This window comes from Pieris brassicae, chromosome 11 (assembly GCF_905147105.1).
Source record: "Pieris brassicae chromosome 11, ilPieBrab1.1, whole genome shotgun sequence".
Classification (NCBI taxonomy): domain Eukaryota; kingdom Metazoa; phylum Arthropoda; class Insecta; order Lepidoptera; family Pieridae; genus Pieris; species Pieris brassicae.
The window spans coordinates 1410497-1425550 of NC_059675.1; the positions used below are offsets into that span (position 1 = coordinate 1410497).

Sequence of the window (15054 nt, forward strand, 5' to 3'; positions counted from 1 at the left end):
GTTTCTAGGAAATTGTCATTTATACTGTGCACAACTGTCACAATTTAAATCAACCTTGATTAAGTGAAATGTTTAGCTGTTCTAGTTTTAAACTTGAATTCGTACTTGATATAATTTTTAGGATTTCGTATATTTTTGATTCAAATATTTTGTTTGCTTACAGTACATAAGTGTTCCGAGAAGGAAGTATGTAGTTACTTCCTGTAATAATTATACGAATGAGTTTTTTGGTGGAACCGGATTAAACTTGTTAATTAACAAGCTCTAAAAGAACTAATTTTTGTTCCTTTACAAAAATAACTATCCAAATAGCCACAACAGTTTCGAAGCACGTAAATAAAGGGATTTGCAGCAGATACACAATACTCGAATAATGTAGGTATTGTTGCTGGCAAAAAAATTCAAACTGAAACAATTATTGTTTCAATGTGATCTAACTTATGACAATACCTATTATTCATTGTTAAGTTACTAATCAATGATAGGATGTACCATGAACATGATAAAATTATTAAAGTCATATAAACCATACATTTTCCTTATACAAATTTGTCTTAGTAATGCTTATGATTGTTAAATGATATCCTGTAAACTGTTATTGGGGAATTCCAATTTAGTGGATTTTCCAGTTGTGTGACACATTACATTAGAATCCATATCCAATAAGAATTTATTATTAAGCTCCTGTGGTTTACATCACACCCTTTTCCCATATTCTGTAAGATATATTTGAGTAATAATGTGATAGGTGTACTCAGTTTCAACTTTTTATATTTGAAGGGTCAATCGAAATCGTTAAGGTCATACTTATGATTTCTATCAAAGTTAACCTTGGCCTTGTTACTAACTGGCTGATAAACTTGTAAGAATATCATTAAAAATATATCATTTTTATAGTAAATTGGAATAAAGATTTTTGCTCCCTTAAAATATTTATATCAGGCAAAAAAACAAATAAGGCTTTAATAACATTTAATATCTATAAAACATGTAATCATATAAGAACTTTTGATCTTAACATAATGAGATTGTTCCCTTAAAACTTATATATAAATGCTGTATAGTCAAGCAATTACCATCTAATGGAAAGTTTATAGGTTAACATTATAGTCATCAGCACATTAAATATCAATTATAAGTAATCTAAATACATATTTTAGTATTCTGGCAAGATTATTGGACAACAGCTTCAGTAATATCATTCTTAGTAACTAATGCTACAAGACTACCACTTGCAGGCCGGTTTTCTCCTTTTAACCATTTCTCGAACAGCTCGGCAACAAAGCTCAATGGTGTCCATGTACTGAAATCGGCTTTAGGCATCCATTTTCTATTCATTTCTGTGTCTAATGTTATTGGCAGAATAGCAACAGCTAAAGAGTTCTCTGGTAGTCCAGAATCCTTAGCACCTAGGGATTTAGTGAGTTGATGCACTGCAGCTTTAGCAAGGCCATAACCAATCATACCAGGAGTAGCTTCCAGAGCGGCTTTAGCACCAGTTAAAGCTAACAAGCCTCCAGGAGACAGGTATTTCGAAGCCAGAGTTGCAGCTATAGTCGAACTCCATACAGATTGTCTCCACATTAAATCAGCTTGTTTACTCAAGTCCTTAGCAGCATTGCCGCCGGCCCAGCCACCCGCGACACAAATCACAGCATTCACTTTCTGACCTTGTAGTGCAGCGCCCAATTCGTTGACTACGTGTTCCTCTTGTTGTAACCAGGAACCGTCCTTGGGCACAGTTATATTTACGTCTGCCTTGTCATTTGGGTTAAGGTCAACGTTTGCAACCCAGAAGTTTGCATTTTTGAAGTGGTTAATACATGCAGAGCCTAATGCGCCACGACCACCGTAAACTACGATTCTCCCACTTGCCATTGTCACGTCTAAGTTTCGCTGCGACTTTTCGTTAACTAACAAGTGGATTGTGGAGTGAGAACTGAGAATGCCACCGGGCGCCGAACTCCGAAGCTCAGTGAAAAGATCGATATGCTTAGGTAGGGAGTAGGTACCGTGCGGCGCGATTAAATGTTAACCTCGACAATCACTTCACCATTCACCAGTCTCGAGATAGAGACAACGTAATGTTTAATTTTTTAATAAGATTTTAGTTCCAACTTAGTTTATTTTTTTAAAAATATTATACTACGATACAGATTATAATATCAGCTGTTAATTGTCATAGTTATTTAATCTGTCTCTTCTTGTTTGACTGTTTGACTTATTTGGTTATTTTATTAATATCGTATTGTGATTGAAATAATTTATTTCAGCTTTTATAAAGTAATATATAAATTTTATGATTAATATGTTTTTCTAACATTGTTTATCTTTAAGGAGTCTATGGTATCTATCTTGTGTTTGTCTATTTGGCTTAAAGGTCTCGTTACCAGGCCATAAAATTATTTAAAAAAAAATGTGTTTGTCTATGTATTGCTTTCGTTTTTAAATTTTTCCCTCCATAGAAATGTAAATGAAACTTTTAACTAAAAATAAAGATTGAAATGAAAGGGTTTTTAAGAGTGAAGAGATATAATAAACAAATAAACAAAAATTTTGTCATATAAATGATGATCGCAGTATACATTATAAAACAATTACTTCCCATATAAAATACATTTTTTTTAAATATTATGGCAATAGTTTTGACTTTATGCCTAAAATACAATTTAGTCTAATATGAGCCTAACAACATTATACTTTCATTAAAAAATTGCCGTAATATTTTTAACAAGGTTATTAAAAATAATATTATACCGAAAATTATAAAATTAAAAATAATCTTAGTACAGAAAATATTTATGCTTTTAAGTTTTAGGAAAAAAGAGAGAATGTCTATAAAGCATTTAAAGTTGTTGTTATGGGATCAGGAACTCCATTTCCAGTTACATCCAAGGAATAAAATACAGAAATCATCACATTTACTACAGTGCTAATTGTTTTAGTGCCCAAATAAAGATTATTCAAAATTTCAGCGCGTTTATGGTGGGGCTGGTGATTGATGTCGAAAATAAAACCAAGAATCACTGAACCAATGGATGAAAGTACCTAAAAAAAATAATATAATAAATTAAAAAGAACACAAATAAAATGGTGCAAAAATTTACATCTCTATTTTACGACGTAGTTAAACTTATACTAATATTTTTTTAAATAATCATGCTCAGATAGCGCAGGGTCGAGGCCAAAATTCATTTTGATGACGTCACAGAAAATAACGCCCGTCATCAGACCCACAGATATTTGATTTAGCCAGTTTGTGATCTTCTTATGACTATCAGCGTTCAATGACGATGTTATAAGGGCCAGAATCCCTGCGCTTACCTGTGACAATAAAAACTTCTTATTAAAACAACAGTAAGTTAATGTACGTTAAAACCATATTTCATAAATTAAAACTATGAATTCCTCGTTAAATCGTCGAGTTTGCTCTTTTCAAATATCCATTATTTATATATTTTAAACGTTCCAAAACCAATGGGTTGTTTGAATATTCTATTCCAAATGCGGATATCACGATATTAATAACAGATATGACGAAAATAAATATAACAATGATGTCATTGAGAATGACAGCTGATGGCTGGTCCAGGTGGTCATTCAGATCCATTCCTCCGATTAAAACAAATAGCAATCCGACCACAAGCTAAAACAATTACATATTGGGAGATTGATAATCATTTAGCAACACCTTTATGTTCAATTGAGGGGTCTTAAGTTCGAGATTCAGAAACGAATGAATAGCACGAACTATGACTTGCGTATGTCAAAATCTAAGTGGTTTATGTCAACTACGAAAGTCATGCTTAGCTAAATAATAACTTACCCTTTCCCTCCTTATTCATAACTCAGTCAGCTTTTTGACATGACATAAATTTGAAAGATATCTACATGAGTGGGTACTTAAAATTTTATACTCATTTAGTGTCTATGAATAAGGATGGTATAAAGCCCGCATGAAGATGTATCTAAGAAAAGTTGACCGTGAAGTCTGTATAACCCACATACATATAAATGATAAGTGATGCATACTAAATACACGCAAGATCTAATTAACTATTTTTAAATAAGTATTAAATTTATTGTATTGTTTTATTGAAATAAATTACTGCACGATAACTATTGTTAATAACACGCATCGCTAAATTCAATAAATTCTTTACATCCGCCGTTTTTGTTTGATCGATTGTTCCCGTGCCAAAATCTTTTTTATTTACATTCTTGACTAATTGTACAATAATTTGATAACTTTAGAAATCCTGTTATTTTTTAAAGGAAGAATACTAGAATATAAATAAAAAAACATAAAGAGATTTAAAATTTACAAAACAGCTCCCATAATAACATACAATTACCGCGGATTACAATCTATTACAATACAAACATTGTGTCGAGTTGGCACTGAAAACTGACCACCAACTGTGTCCTGCCCTCTTTAGTGTTTACAGTACTTTCCGTCCAAACTTTTACAATTCATCAAACTGCAAATACATGGCAAGAGATGAATCGAAAGAAGATATTAAAATATTGATTGCCGTGATGATGAATGCTGTAGCTGTAGTGACATAGTTAATATTATTAGCTGAAGTTCTGTAGCGAGGCTTGTGGAAACAGCAATCGTGTAGCAGGTTTAAAGACAGCAGTACCAGCCCCATCAGCACCTGAGTTTTTTTAACTCTAACAATATATGCGATTTCAAAGCATGTAACAGGCGTGAAATAACTGCAATTTTAGTATAACTTTTCTTTAGACATTAGTCTGCATCTCATGCATTGATCGATGCTGTAAATCATGCCAATCAAATGCCATTTTCTTGCAGACTGTTCGCCTGAGGGACGGATGTCCATCCATTCCTTAGTGAAATTGAAGGAGAAAAGTAGGAGCTCTAGGAGAATCAAGCAAGGCAAAATTCCATCAAACCCCAATAATTCATCAAACTTATTTAAATATATCTCGAATAAACGGTAACTACATTTGCGATTTTTGATAGCAATAACAAGTTTTGTTACGGTATTTTTATTCGTAGGATTGCCCTAAATTTTCCCAATTCCCAACAAAAGTATGTCTAAAAGACATAAACTTTTCCACATCACCTAAGAACGTGCTGTCAAAACTCTTACTAAAATTCAAGAATATGTGCGCGTTAGTTGAATTTAAATATCGGACAATTCTTGTCTTTGACGGTTCCAAATATATGTCTTATGCCTTACCTGCAAAATAATAGATATCGTGATGAGGGTGATGAGCAGCGTGTAGAACTCATGCTTGCTGCCAACTTGGAGAATATATTTCAGCTGTGATGCATTCGATGTCAACAAAGCTATGTCCAGCAAGCCTTGTGCAACGGTCTTCTTTGTCGCGTAGCGGTTAGCATCTATTCCTTTAATCTGTAAAGAATAACAACTTTTGTAATATAGTTAAAAACTAGCACGCGGAACATTCGTGAGTAATGTGGCTAATGTAGAGCTAATGTCCCTAGAAATATCTGTGGGTAATTTTTAATACAGGTTCATAGACTCAAAAAGTTTACAATTTTAAATGTATTTTTAAACCTTATGAAAATTATCAACAATATTATTAATTTTATTAAATAAACAATAGATTCGCGGCACAAAAATTATGAAGTTAAAATTTCTAAAAAATGGAACCGTGTGAATGGAATTCAAATTGAGGTGCTAAGAAACATTGTTAAAGTTTTCTCAGCAATCATCATAATAAATATCCATCTTCTTTGTATCTATAGGATTTTATAACTTAACGGATAACTTAAAATTTTTGAACACGAGATAGTAGAGTTATCTCGGTTTTTTTTCTACATTAACCATTAACAATATTTTTCGTTCGAATAGACTAGAAAATACACACTTCCGTAGAAGACCCTTCCTGAATCGACATCTGCTCAAAATTTACTTCATTCGACGCCGTTGTCTTTTTCGCGCCCTCACTTTTTCCAGATTTTTCCTCGGACATTTTTACAACTTTTAATCGTGTTAACCGAAGTACGTGTAAAATTAAACTGCATTGATATAAAAATAATATTTTAGCATAAATTTCGGTTTCCTGCGTAACGAGGCCAGTAAAAATCCGGACACGCGCACAAAACTAATTACACTGTGGATTATACAGAGTACAAATATTGTATAATTGCAAGGAATCATTAACAAAACAGTTTCTATCTTAACTAATCGATTTTAAAGGTCATACTGAATATTTGTAATTGTCTATCATTTATCGATTTACCCAACCCTTAAGCGTTCTTAATATTTCCTATAATTATCACTATAGTTCAATTTGGTATCTAAATTCGTATTTTGCTTCTTGTGTATGCTATACAGCCTATCTAGGCTTAAATATCTATTTAAAAGTAAAAAGAACAGCTTTTAAAATTGTTCTTTATGCTTATTATACTTGTCTCTGTATTCCAAAATTAAAAATATTTAATTATATACCTAATAAAATGTAAACTCTTACCCCATTTAATCCCATAGGTATTATAGCAGCCATGATCCAATGAGTAGTTTAATTCACTTTCATGACACGCTTTTGTTTAAATGTTAAATAAAAAATGATAAAGAGCATCGCATTATGGCCTTCGGTCGATTCGGTATCTAGACAACCGCTTTAACAACACAAAATTAAAGCAGCTTTACTCAGAGTCGTACGCTATGTAATCGTCTATAGTGAGATTTAAAAAAATTAATGTAATCTAACTTAGAAATTAGAATTGTGTAAATAAATGAGAACATTTAATGCAACGGATGCCAAGGACACTGAGATATCTTTTATATTTTGAACCTTTTTATTTTCTTATTAATGACTTAAATTTCTTTAGTAACAATTAACATAATGGACGACTCCACTATTATTATAATATTGCCGTAATAATAGTACACACTCGTATTTGTTTTAGATTAAACTTTAACCAATTATTAAGAACAAATAGTAACACAAACGTACATTAAAATTATAGCATAAATATCTACTTATAATATACTATAAATAGTACGTAATAACAGTAAGTAAAGTAAGTATACAAGTGATAAAAGGAATGTACAGGACTATATTTGACTTGAAATAAAAAAAAATTCAAGAAAGGTATCTTGGATATGGTTAAAACTAATTTAAAGTTTTACTTATAATTGCAATAATCCTTTTTAGAATTATTGTTTTTTAGAAAGTAATGTTTGTTTCGTAGGGTGAATGAAAATCAAATAAACCGTAAAGATGAATAAAAATGAATTTACAATAATTATTATATCTGAAATGGCGCGCGCGCATCACAACGTTTCATTTCTCTACTTCCATATAATGCTGATTACTGACGTCCAAATAATTATTATAATTATAATTGACATTGTAACTACAGTATAATATAAAATTATATAAATAATTGTAAAAATTGTGAAATGATAAACATAACATCATTTATTAAAGCATATAATGAAACGTCTGAATTTTCGAAAATTCGCCGCTCGCGCCTTGCGTGTTGCGACTCGCGTCGTTCTTGTTGTCTGTCAAATAAAAATATTCCCAGTTTTTATACGATTTGTTTTTAAATTCTTGTATACGTATTCAATATTAAATTATGTATTTATTGCACAAGCTTGTCTCAAACTTTCAAAGTTTTGGTATAATAAAGTGATTGGTTGTGGCACTTAAATCAAGAAAGCAGATTAGTGATAAAGTGTGAACATTGTATTCGAAGAACCGCGAAGAAGATAAATTATTTCTACAAATGTTACCTTCTATGCCTGTGTTATTCAGCAGAGAGAGCCAGGATGCATTTGGAAATAAATTGGAGACAACAACAACCTTTTTACCCCAGAATATATTCACTAAAACGCCCTATAAACAAGAGGTAAGTCAAGGAGTACGTGATATTTTTATATAACTTTTGCGAGTTATATTAGGAATAGTTACAAAATAAATTCGTGTCACTTGTACACCAAATCTAGGTCAAGGATTTAAAGCAGTTAAAACCTCGAAAACTCTGATGTACACCACTGATAAACCTTAACAAATTTCTGACATTAGGTAAGTGGCTGCCATTTTAAAATTTCTCAATCTGATTATTATTTCAGACGCAAATAATTATCAATGGTGCTGGAACTTCTAATGAAAGCCTCAAGGAATCAAAGGAACCCATTAGTAAAGTCAAAAATGAATCAGACAAACCAAAACTTAATGAAAATCAGCTGGAAACAGGTATAAACAATGCTAACTAATTAGAATAACTTAAATTTACAAAGTGAATTATAGATGTTTTTAAAGAATTTTATTAATTGCCAACTAATATAGATGTCATATATTTTAAAAGCTACTAATAAGCTTCAGACATTAATAAAGACTCTAAAAATATTTAAATAGAAAAAGGCTTCTACATATGACAATTGGGGATTGATTTTGTGTCCCCAAATTAATTTATACTAACTATTGGTAGCTTGTGCTGCTATGTATACAATATAATATCAACATATGTTTGAATGAAACTTGCTTTTCTTTTGCAATCAGTATATAAAATGATTCTAATCAATTCTGATTCTTTACAGCATTGGTCAGATCTTACTATTCAAAAGTCAGATCCCGATTTTCAAGTTCATCATTACCAGTGAATAAATTTGCACAGTTTCGTATGATATTAAAAGCATTTGATCCTGGGAAGGAAACTCCTGTGGATTTATACAGAAAGATAGAGGAACTTTTTGGTGATGAACACAAAGATATAGTTGAAGAATTTCTATTATTTTTGAAACCAGGACAAGCAGCTGAAGTTGGTAGATTTATGGACCATTTTGTGCTGACACAATTGACCAGTTTTATAGTTTTATTGCAGGTATTAAACTTTTGCTTGCTATGCGAATGATTTCCTTTAGGCTTAGCTATCCTTGCCTATAAATAGGTTTGTCTATCTACAACAATATTACTTCCCTTAAATTGATTAATATTAGGTTTTTGGAATTACTACAATTTTAAAAATTTAACAAGTTGCAGTTGTCTCATTTTGTAAAATCTAGTAATAGACAAGTTAATTTAGTTAACTATTTGGTCAAATAATATTCATATATTGATTCATCATATGACTAAGTAACTGCTAAAAAAGTTTATTATGATTAAAGAAAAACTAATATTAACAAATTTAGTTAGACATTGTGGATTTCTAAATCAGTCTTGTTTTACACTTTTACCTTACTTTTTATTTCAAATTCAGTAATAAGACAGATAACTGCATTTGTTAAATTGTTTTGGTTTATGCTGAAAGTTAGTTTAATAAATCTATAACACCCTTGTAAGTTTTTCTTACAGTCTTATTATACTGATTAAGTAAATATTAAGACTGCTTAAGTGTTTATGAATTAAGGTTAGTGTTAAATTAATATTAAAACAGTTAACGGATTGCTGCTTTGACATAACACCTTAACACCTGTGTATATTCTGTTTATTAGATTGTTTTGATGTTTTTAATACATATATATAAATCTTTCTTGTATTCCCTTTACTCATAAGTATAGATATTAAGTAAGCTTTGTCTTCATCTGGGCCATATAGTATTAGATGCACACATTTTTGACTATACATATAACTGTAAGTAATAAACTATTACCAAACCTAAATATGTATATAGGTGTGTGGAAAATAGGTCAAAATTTTCATTGAAGTACACTTCCACGTCTAACTTTTGAATAGAAAGAAAATAAATCTATATAGAGATATAATTAGCTGGCAAAAAAGCATAGTGATGTTTTGTTAAGGTCACAGTCCTGTTTTGTCTCAAAGATCTCAATATGTCCTTGCTCATGGGGTCCTTCATGGGCAAGTCGGTGTCACACAGCGAAATTAACTAAAGAGGATGAACTAGATTACTTGTACGTTATTTCATGTGGAAAAAGTGTAAATAAATAAATGAATTAAAGAATTTAATATATTCACAACACTTATATTTCCAGAAAACTATAGGACGAAAACCTACAGTGTACCGTAAAATATTACGAGCTATCACAGCTGGAATTAACAATGGATCAAGCCAGGAAATGAGGAGTCGGGTGCTGCCTCATCTCCGGTCAAACCCTAAGCTTGCACAGATGTTTAAGTCTCTGTTTCCCGATGAACGCCCGCCTGATAGGTATTATTTTATGAATTCATGCATGGCCTTTTCTATTTTGTTTTTTTTTTTAGTAATTATCAAAGAATTTGGATTATACGATTTGTATGACGATGGATACTTTTCCACACATTAGTAGTTTCTTTATTGGTATTTCCTAACATGATAAAAAATTATACTGTAGTTTAACTACATGTCCTTAATTTTTTTATTTATACTTAAGAAGAATAATTTCCATTTATTTTTTGGGTTCTTTATTTAGCGGTTTCCTTTGAGTCGGCATATCATCAATAATGGAGATCTCTTATTTAATAATCTTTCGTAATAATTAATAAGATAATTCATTCAAAAATATTGTTTAAGTAACAAATGTCAACATTATAAGTATGATAGTAGAGTTGGTATATAAAATATTGATTTTCAGTGCTTATGAGGGTAGTACAGATCTTATGGATGAAAGCTGCCTGGAATGCGATAAGGGCTATGATGTATGGGAGTTTGAGCTGGAAGATAAGAAAAGACAATTGGATGTAAAAGATGGTCTTGATTCAGCTGTAAGTATTGAGTTTAATTTCTACCCTCAATCAACTAAGCTTCTTATTGTTTCGAGTCATTGTAATAAATATTGACTATATATATATGACCATCTCATAGATAAGGTTCTGAGATTAATTTAATTTAATATGTTGTGCGTTTTCTTGTTCATTTTCTATCTCGGTGCTTCGAAATATTATACTAAGCTTATTTAGACTTTATGGCATATGCATTAAATTAGGAAATTAAAACTCTTAGGGGCGTTGGACGCGCCTCAGTAGCATACATACACCGCTCTCTGCAGGCGCTCGACGAGCGTTAGAATTACGTTTTTTTTTAATTCATCGATATTAAAATCCATATCAAAATGATCGTTCTCCATTTTCGTCAACTTGCGTCCACTCTTTACGAACACGTGAGTTCGAATGTACAACAAAATGGTCGCTCATGTATCTTAAAGCGCGCCGCTGTGTACACTTCAGTCAGACCTCGTAGGTCTTACAACGCGAGCTACTAAAGCGCGCGCTTCAAAACGTCCTTAAGTCTGGTCTAAAAGCGCTTAAATGATACTATTACTTGTTCCAGTACCTTCATGGACGCGTCTTTCTTCAACACGGCAGGTTATTAAGATCCGCCTGCGTTACATATCCCTACAGCAAAGAACCTTATCGAGTCCACTGGAGACGGCTGGCTCCCAACACATTTATCTCCCCCACAGACTCTGAAGAAGAAAGATCTACTAAAAGGAACAGAAATCGCAAGGTCCCCCCCAAAAAATCCAGAAAACAGACCAAGTCACCCGCAAAAACTGTTAAAGACGTTAACGATAACACAAAAAAGGATATCAAGCAGATAAAAGTTAAAGGGAAAACTAACGATAAAAAGAAAGTGAATGATAAAAGGGGTAAAGAATTAAAAATGAGCTTAAAAAAAGAAGACAAAAAGCCTAAAGACGCTAAAAGTGAAGTGAAGAGTTGGACGAGAGAAGAAGATAAGACTATGCTAGAGGTTTTGAAAGGGGAAGGTGGTTCAGATAAGGTGCTAGTACGAGTGTGTCAGCTGCTGCCGCATCGCTCGCAGACTGAGGTCAAGGAAAGGTTCTGCCACGTCATGAACCTCCTGCAACAGATGGCAGTTAATGAAGTTACGTAACGGACTGAATTTATTAGCTCTAAGATATTTATAGTTTTATAAAAATATAAATATTTTAATCAGTTCTCTGGTTTTACTTGATATGTCCTGACAATAATTCTGGGCGATTACCAATGAATAATGTCTGTTCATCTGTGTTTATGTTAATCTCCATTACGACTATATGTATGTTTTTGTGGTTTTATTTTATTAAAGCTGGAAAAAAGTTAAAGTATACACAATACATAAAAAGTCGAGGGCACCAGTCCGTCAATAACAATTTTATAAATTAATAAAAGTATCTAAAATGTACAGTCCTCCTTTTTAAATAATTCTTCTAAAATCGGTGATTCATGAATCAAATTCCGTAATGAATATGCTCTGTTTTCGGCGAAGGAACCGGGCTCTTTATCTAAATCTGATCCCATGGCTATAGAGCCATCCACGATCTTGAACCTCGGTTCAGCGGCTTCATCAAATAGCCTGGATTCAACTATTAACTTCTGGAATAATTTTTCTATTTCTTCATCTGAGAAACAAGTACACAGCTCCTCAAATTCTAAATCAGAATATTGCGTACATACATTTTTAGTCTTAGACTCCACCTTCTCAGGAGTAGGAGGGGGAGTTTTCTTTCCTCTTGCTTGTTTAACTAAAATCTTTAATGTATCCAGAGGACATGTTTCATAGTTTGGCAAATCCACCTCTTCAAATACTGATTGTTTTCTCATGTATGCCGGCAAATGTTCTTCCAGATGTTTTTTAGCTCTCTTACCGCATTTGCACTTTTGTGGTTCAACGTATTTCATATAACTGTCCCATTTCGGCTCACGTTGATGAACCAATTCAATTTTGCGCGTAGTGATTTTTTCACCTGATGATATTTCTGGTACAACTACTGCGGGTTCGTCCGCCGCCTGAGTTGGTTTCTGGAGTATAATTTCTGAAGCGTGCAAAGGACTACAGAAGCAGTACGGAATTTTACAATAGCAACACTTGGTGGGAACGTTCCGTATATTTGGTATTTCTTTTTGTAATATCTGCATTATAGAGCTCTCTAGCTTTAATTCAAGAATCTGCTGGGAGGCTGTAGTTTTCACGGGTATATCGTATGTATAGTCGTGGTCATCAATTACATCACTGTCCTGTCCTCGATGTCCATCAATAAACATCTTAATTTGTTCCGGAAACATATCAAAGTTGTCGCATTTAGTGTAAATCAATTTGTTATTTACTATAACTACCGGGAAATGCGACGCACTGGACGTACAATGCTTCGGACAGAGATTCTGATCTATCTTAGGCTTAAAACCCTTATCACAAAATACATAAAAAGGATGCGGTCTCGGCACTGGATCCTTGTCCGATTCAGGCTCCGGGCTGAAAATGCTTTCAGAGCTAGGATTTTCCATGGCGTCGCTAAGATGTAATAACATCAGTTTCTCCATATTAATAAAGAAATCAGCATGGTTTGGTAATAATTTTAGGCAATAACCAACGAACTCTTGAAATTTTTTGACAACGTGGCACACCTTTTTCTTCCAAACTTTGATAAACTCTTGCCTTTTCTTTTCCTTCTCTTTGGAAAGTTGAATTTCGAATTCCTTTAAAGCAATTTCTTCCTTTAGCTTCCTCATTTTTTTCTGGTGTATATTCTCAGACTTTTCCATATCTAATCTACATTCCTCTCTTTCCTTCAGAGCGACATAAGCTTGACATGCTAAATTCTGGCATTCTACAAAAAGACGTAACTTTTCTACTGCTACGTGTTTATCTAAATTTATATTGTGTAAATGATTTGTTGTATTCGTACGCGATTTTTCTATGTTTTCCAAAAAAATATTTTTAAGTCTTGTCTTTTCTTTATCTAAAATATTTGCATATAAATCGTATAATGTCGTTGCCTGTTGCTTAACGAACTTTTTAAATCTCGCCTCCATCTTTTTGTGTGCTGCATTACTAACTGTGTCTATTTCTTTAATAGCTGCGTCAAACAGCAAAGATTCAACGTTATTTATTGAGCTAGTATACATTATCCTAAATTCTTCAAATGCGTTTCGTATTTTATTTGTGTTGTTGTTCGCGGCGTCTTTGGATGTCTCTTCCCATTGTTGTCGTGAACTTATTGCCACTTTTCTTTTCCAATTTGCGTCATTTTCTTCGAGCACTTGTTTTTCTTCCTCGTCCATGTTTTTGTAATGTTGTTTGACTAACCGGTCTCCAAAAAAGTCGATACCAATAAATCCCAGTTTTGCAAGGTGTTCTTTTTTCTCTGGCTTTAAAACAGTTTTTCCTTGTAGGATGTCATGAGGTGGCACATACCAGTCAGTCCCGCCTCCCTTCATGGGTGGTTCAAGACCAGCTAGAACTTTGAGTTTTGGTGTCATGGATTTGAAATAAACTTCAGCCAGAGGTGGTGACATTTTATTCTTCATAACGCTCTGCGTTGGCACTTGGTCTCGATCGAAGAAACATTTTCGCTGGTAATAGTTGTCACTAAATTGGGGCATTTTATAAAAACTTAAGGAGATTGTTGTTCGTGTAAAATGACAAAAGGCACATGTCCCCTTGACAATGAGTTGGTACTTTGACATTTTATAAATATAAACCTGTATATAGATAGGTAAATCTACTACAAAAAATATCAATGGTCATTTATTTTCAAAAGCAAAGTATATCTGCCAATGTCTACTTTAGAGTCCTACATATAATTCAATATTTATTTACTTATATGTAGGACTACCGTTATTAATAATGCGAGAGAATACCTACATTGAATGAACAAGCAACTCTTATTTTTTCAGCCGGAGTAGAAACAAATAGGTCTACTACCATAGCAACTTTATTAATTATATGTATCGCGTAACAGGGTCTCGCTAAACTGGTGTGCGCGCGTATATCCAAGAGTTGGCACTTCCTTCTCATACTCTTGCTTAGACCGGCAGACCCCTCGTGTCTTTTATAATCACATTATGCGCCCGACCCAAAGGAATACTAATATAGACTATTCTCGTCTCATCTCAACCTGGTCATAATCCACAATCCATACCCAACAGGCTTGTGGATGTAAAGTATACTTTAATCTATTTCTTGTAGAAGGCGTAATTTATTATGTACTTGCTCTAGCGTATTTAGCTGCATGATATCTTTAATAATTAATGTCCCAAAAAAATTCAGTCAAGTTACCTACATAGTATAGAGCAGGTCCTAACGGGGCCCACGCCATACTATTAAGTGGGGCTTTTTAAAATTTGTAATTGAATTTCACTGATTTTCGTTTACAATTTACT

The 15054-nt window shown here is 32.8% G+C and overlaps 4 protein-coding genes across 6 annotated transcripts; 1 reads left to right on the plus strand and 3 right to left on the minus strand.

The window, feature by feature from the left end:
* Positions 1-955: 955 nt before the first annotated feature.
* On the minus strand, positions 956-2128 carry LOC123716651 (dihydropteridine reductase). Its single transcript, XM_045672495.1, has one exon. It carries the CDS (start codon positions 1876-1878, stop codon positions 1174-1176), a length of 705 nt encoding a protein of 234 aa, XP_045528451.1. The 5' UTR covers positions 1879-2128; the 3' UTR covers positions 956-1173.
* Positions 2129-2729: 601 nt separating this feature from the next.
* Positions 2730-6593, minus strand: LOC123716548 (ninjurin-1). 3 transcript variants are annotated; one of them, XM_045672347.1, is made up of 3 exons: positions 6472-6593; positions 5211-5387; positions 2730-3048 (listed from the first exon to the last, which is right to left on the minus strand). In XM_045672347.1, exons 1-3 carry the CDS (start codon positions 6502-6504, stop codon positions 2836-2838), a joined length of 423 nt encoding a protein of 140 aa, XP_045528303.1. In that variant the 5' UTR covers positions 6505-6593; the 3' UTR covers positions 2730-2835. The 3 variants fall into 3 exon arrangements, with proteins under 3 accessions (XP_045528303.1, XP_045528301.1, XP_045528302.1); XM_045672345.1 differs by lacking the exon at positions 6472-6593 and adding an exon at positions 5866-6096; XM_045672346.1 differs by lacking the exon at positions 6472-6593 and adding an exon at positions 5866-6096 and having other exon boundaries at positions 2730-3324.
* A 902-nt stretch (positions 6594-7495) lies between these two features.
* Positions 7496-11847, plus strand: LOC123716547. The gene is made up of 6 exons (XM_045672344.1): positions 7496-7858; positions 8082-8205; positions 8550-8833; positions 9945-10120; positions 10524-10653; positions 11219-11847. Exons 1-6 carry the CDS (start codon positions 7736-7738, stop codon positions 11783-11785), a joined length of 1404 nt encoding a protein of 467 aa, XP_045528300.1. The 5' UTR covers positions 7496-7735; the 3' UTR covers positions 11786-11847.
* Positions 11848-11912: 65 nt separating this feature from the next.
* Positions 11913-14320, minus strand: LOC123716187. Its single transcript, XM_045671797.1, has one exon. It carries the CDS (start codon positions 14272-14274, stop codon positions 12067-12069), a length of 2208 nt encoding a protein of 735 aa, XP_045527753.1. The 5' UTR covers positions 14275-14320; the 3' UTR covers positions 11913-12066.
* Positions 14321-15054: the final 734 nt, after the last annotated feature.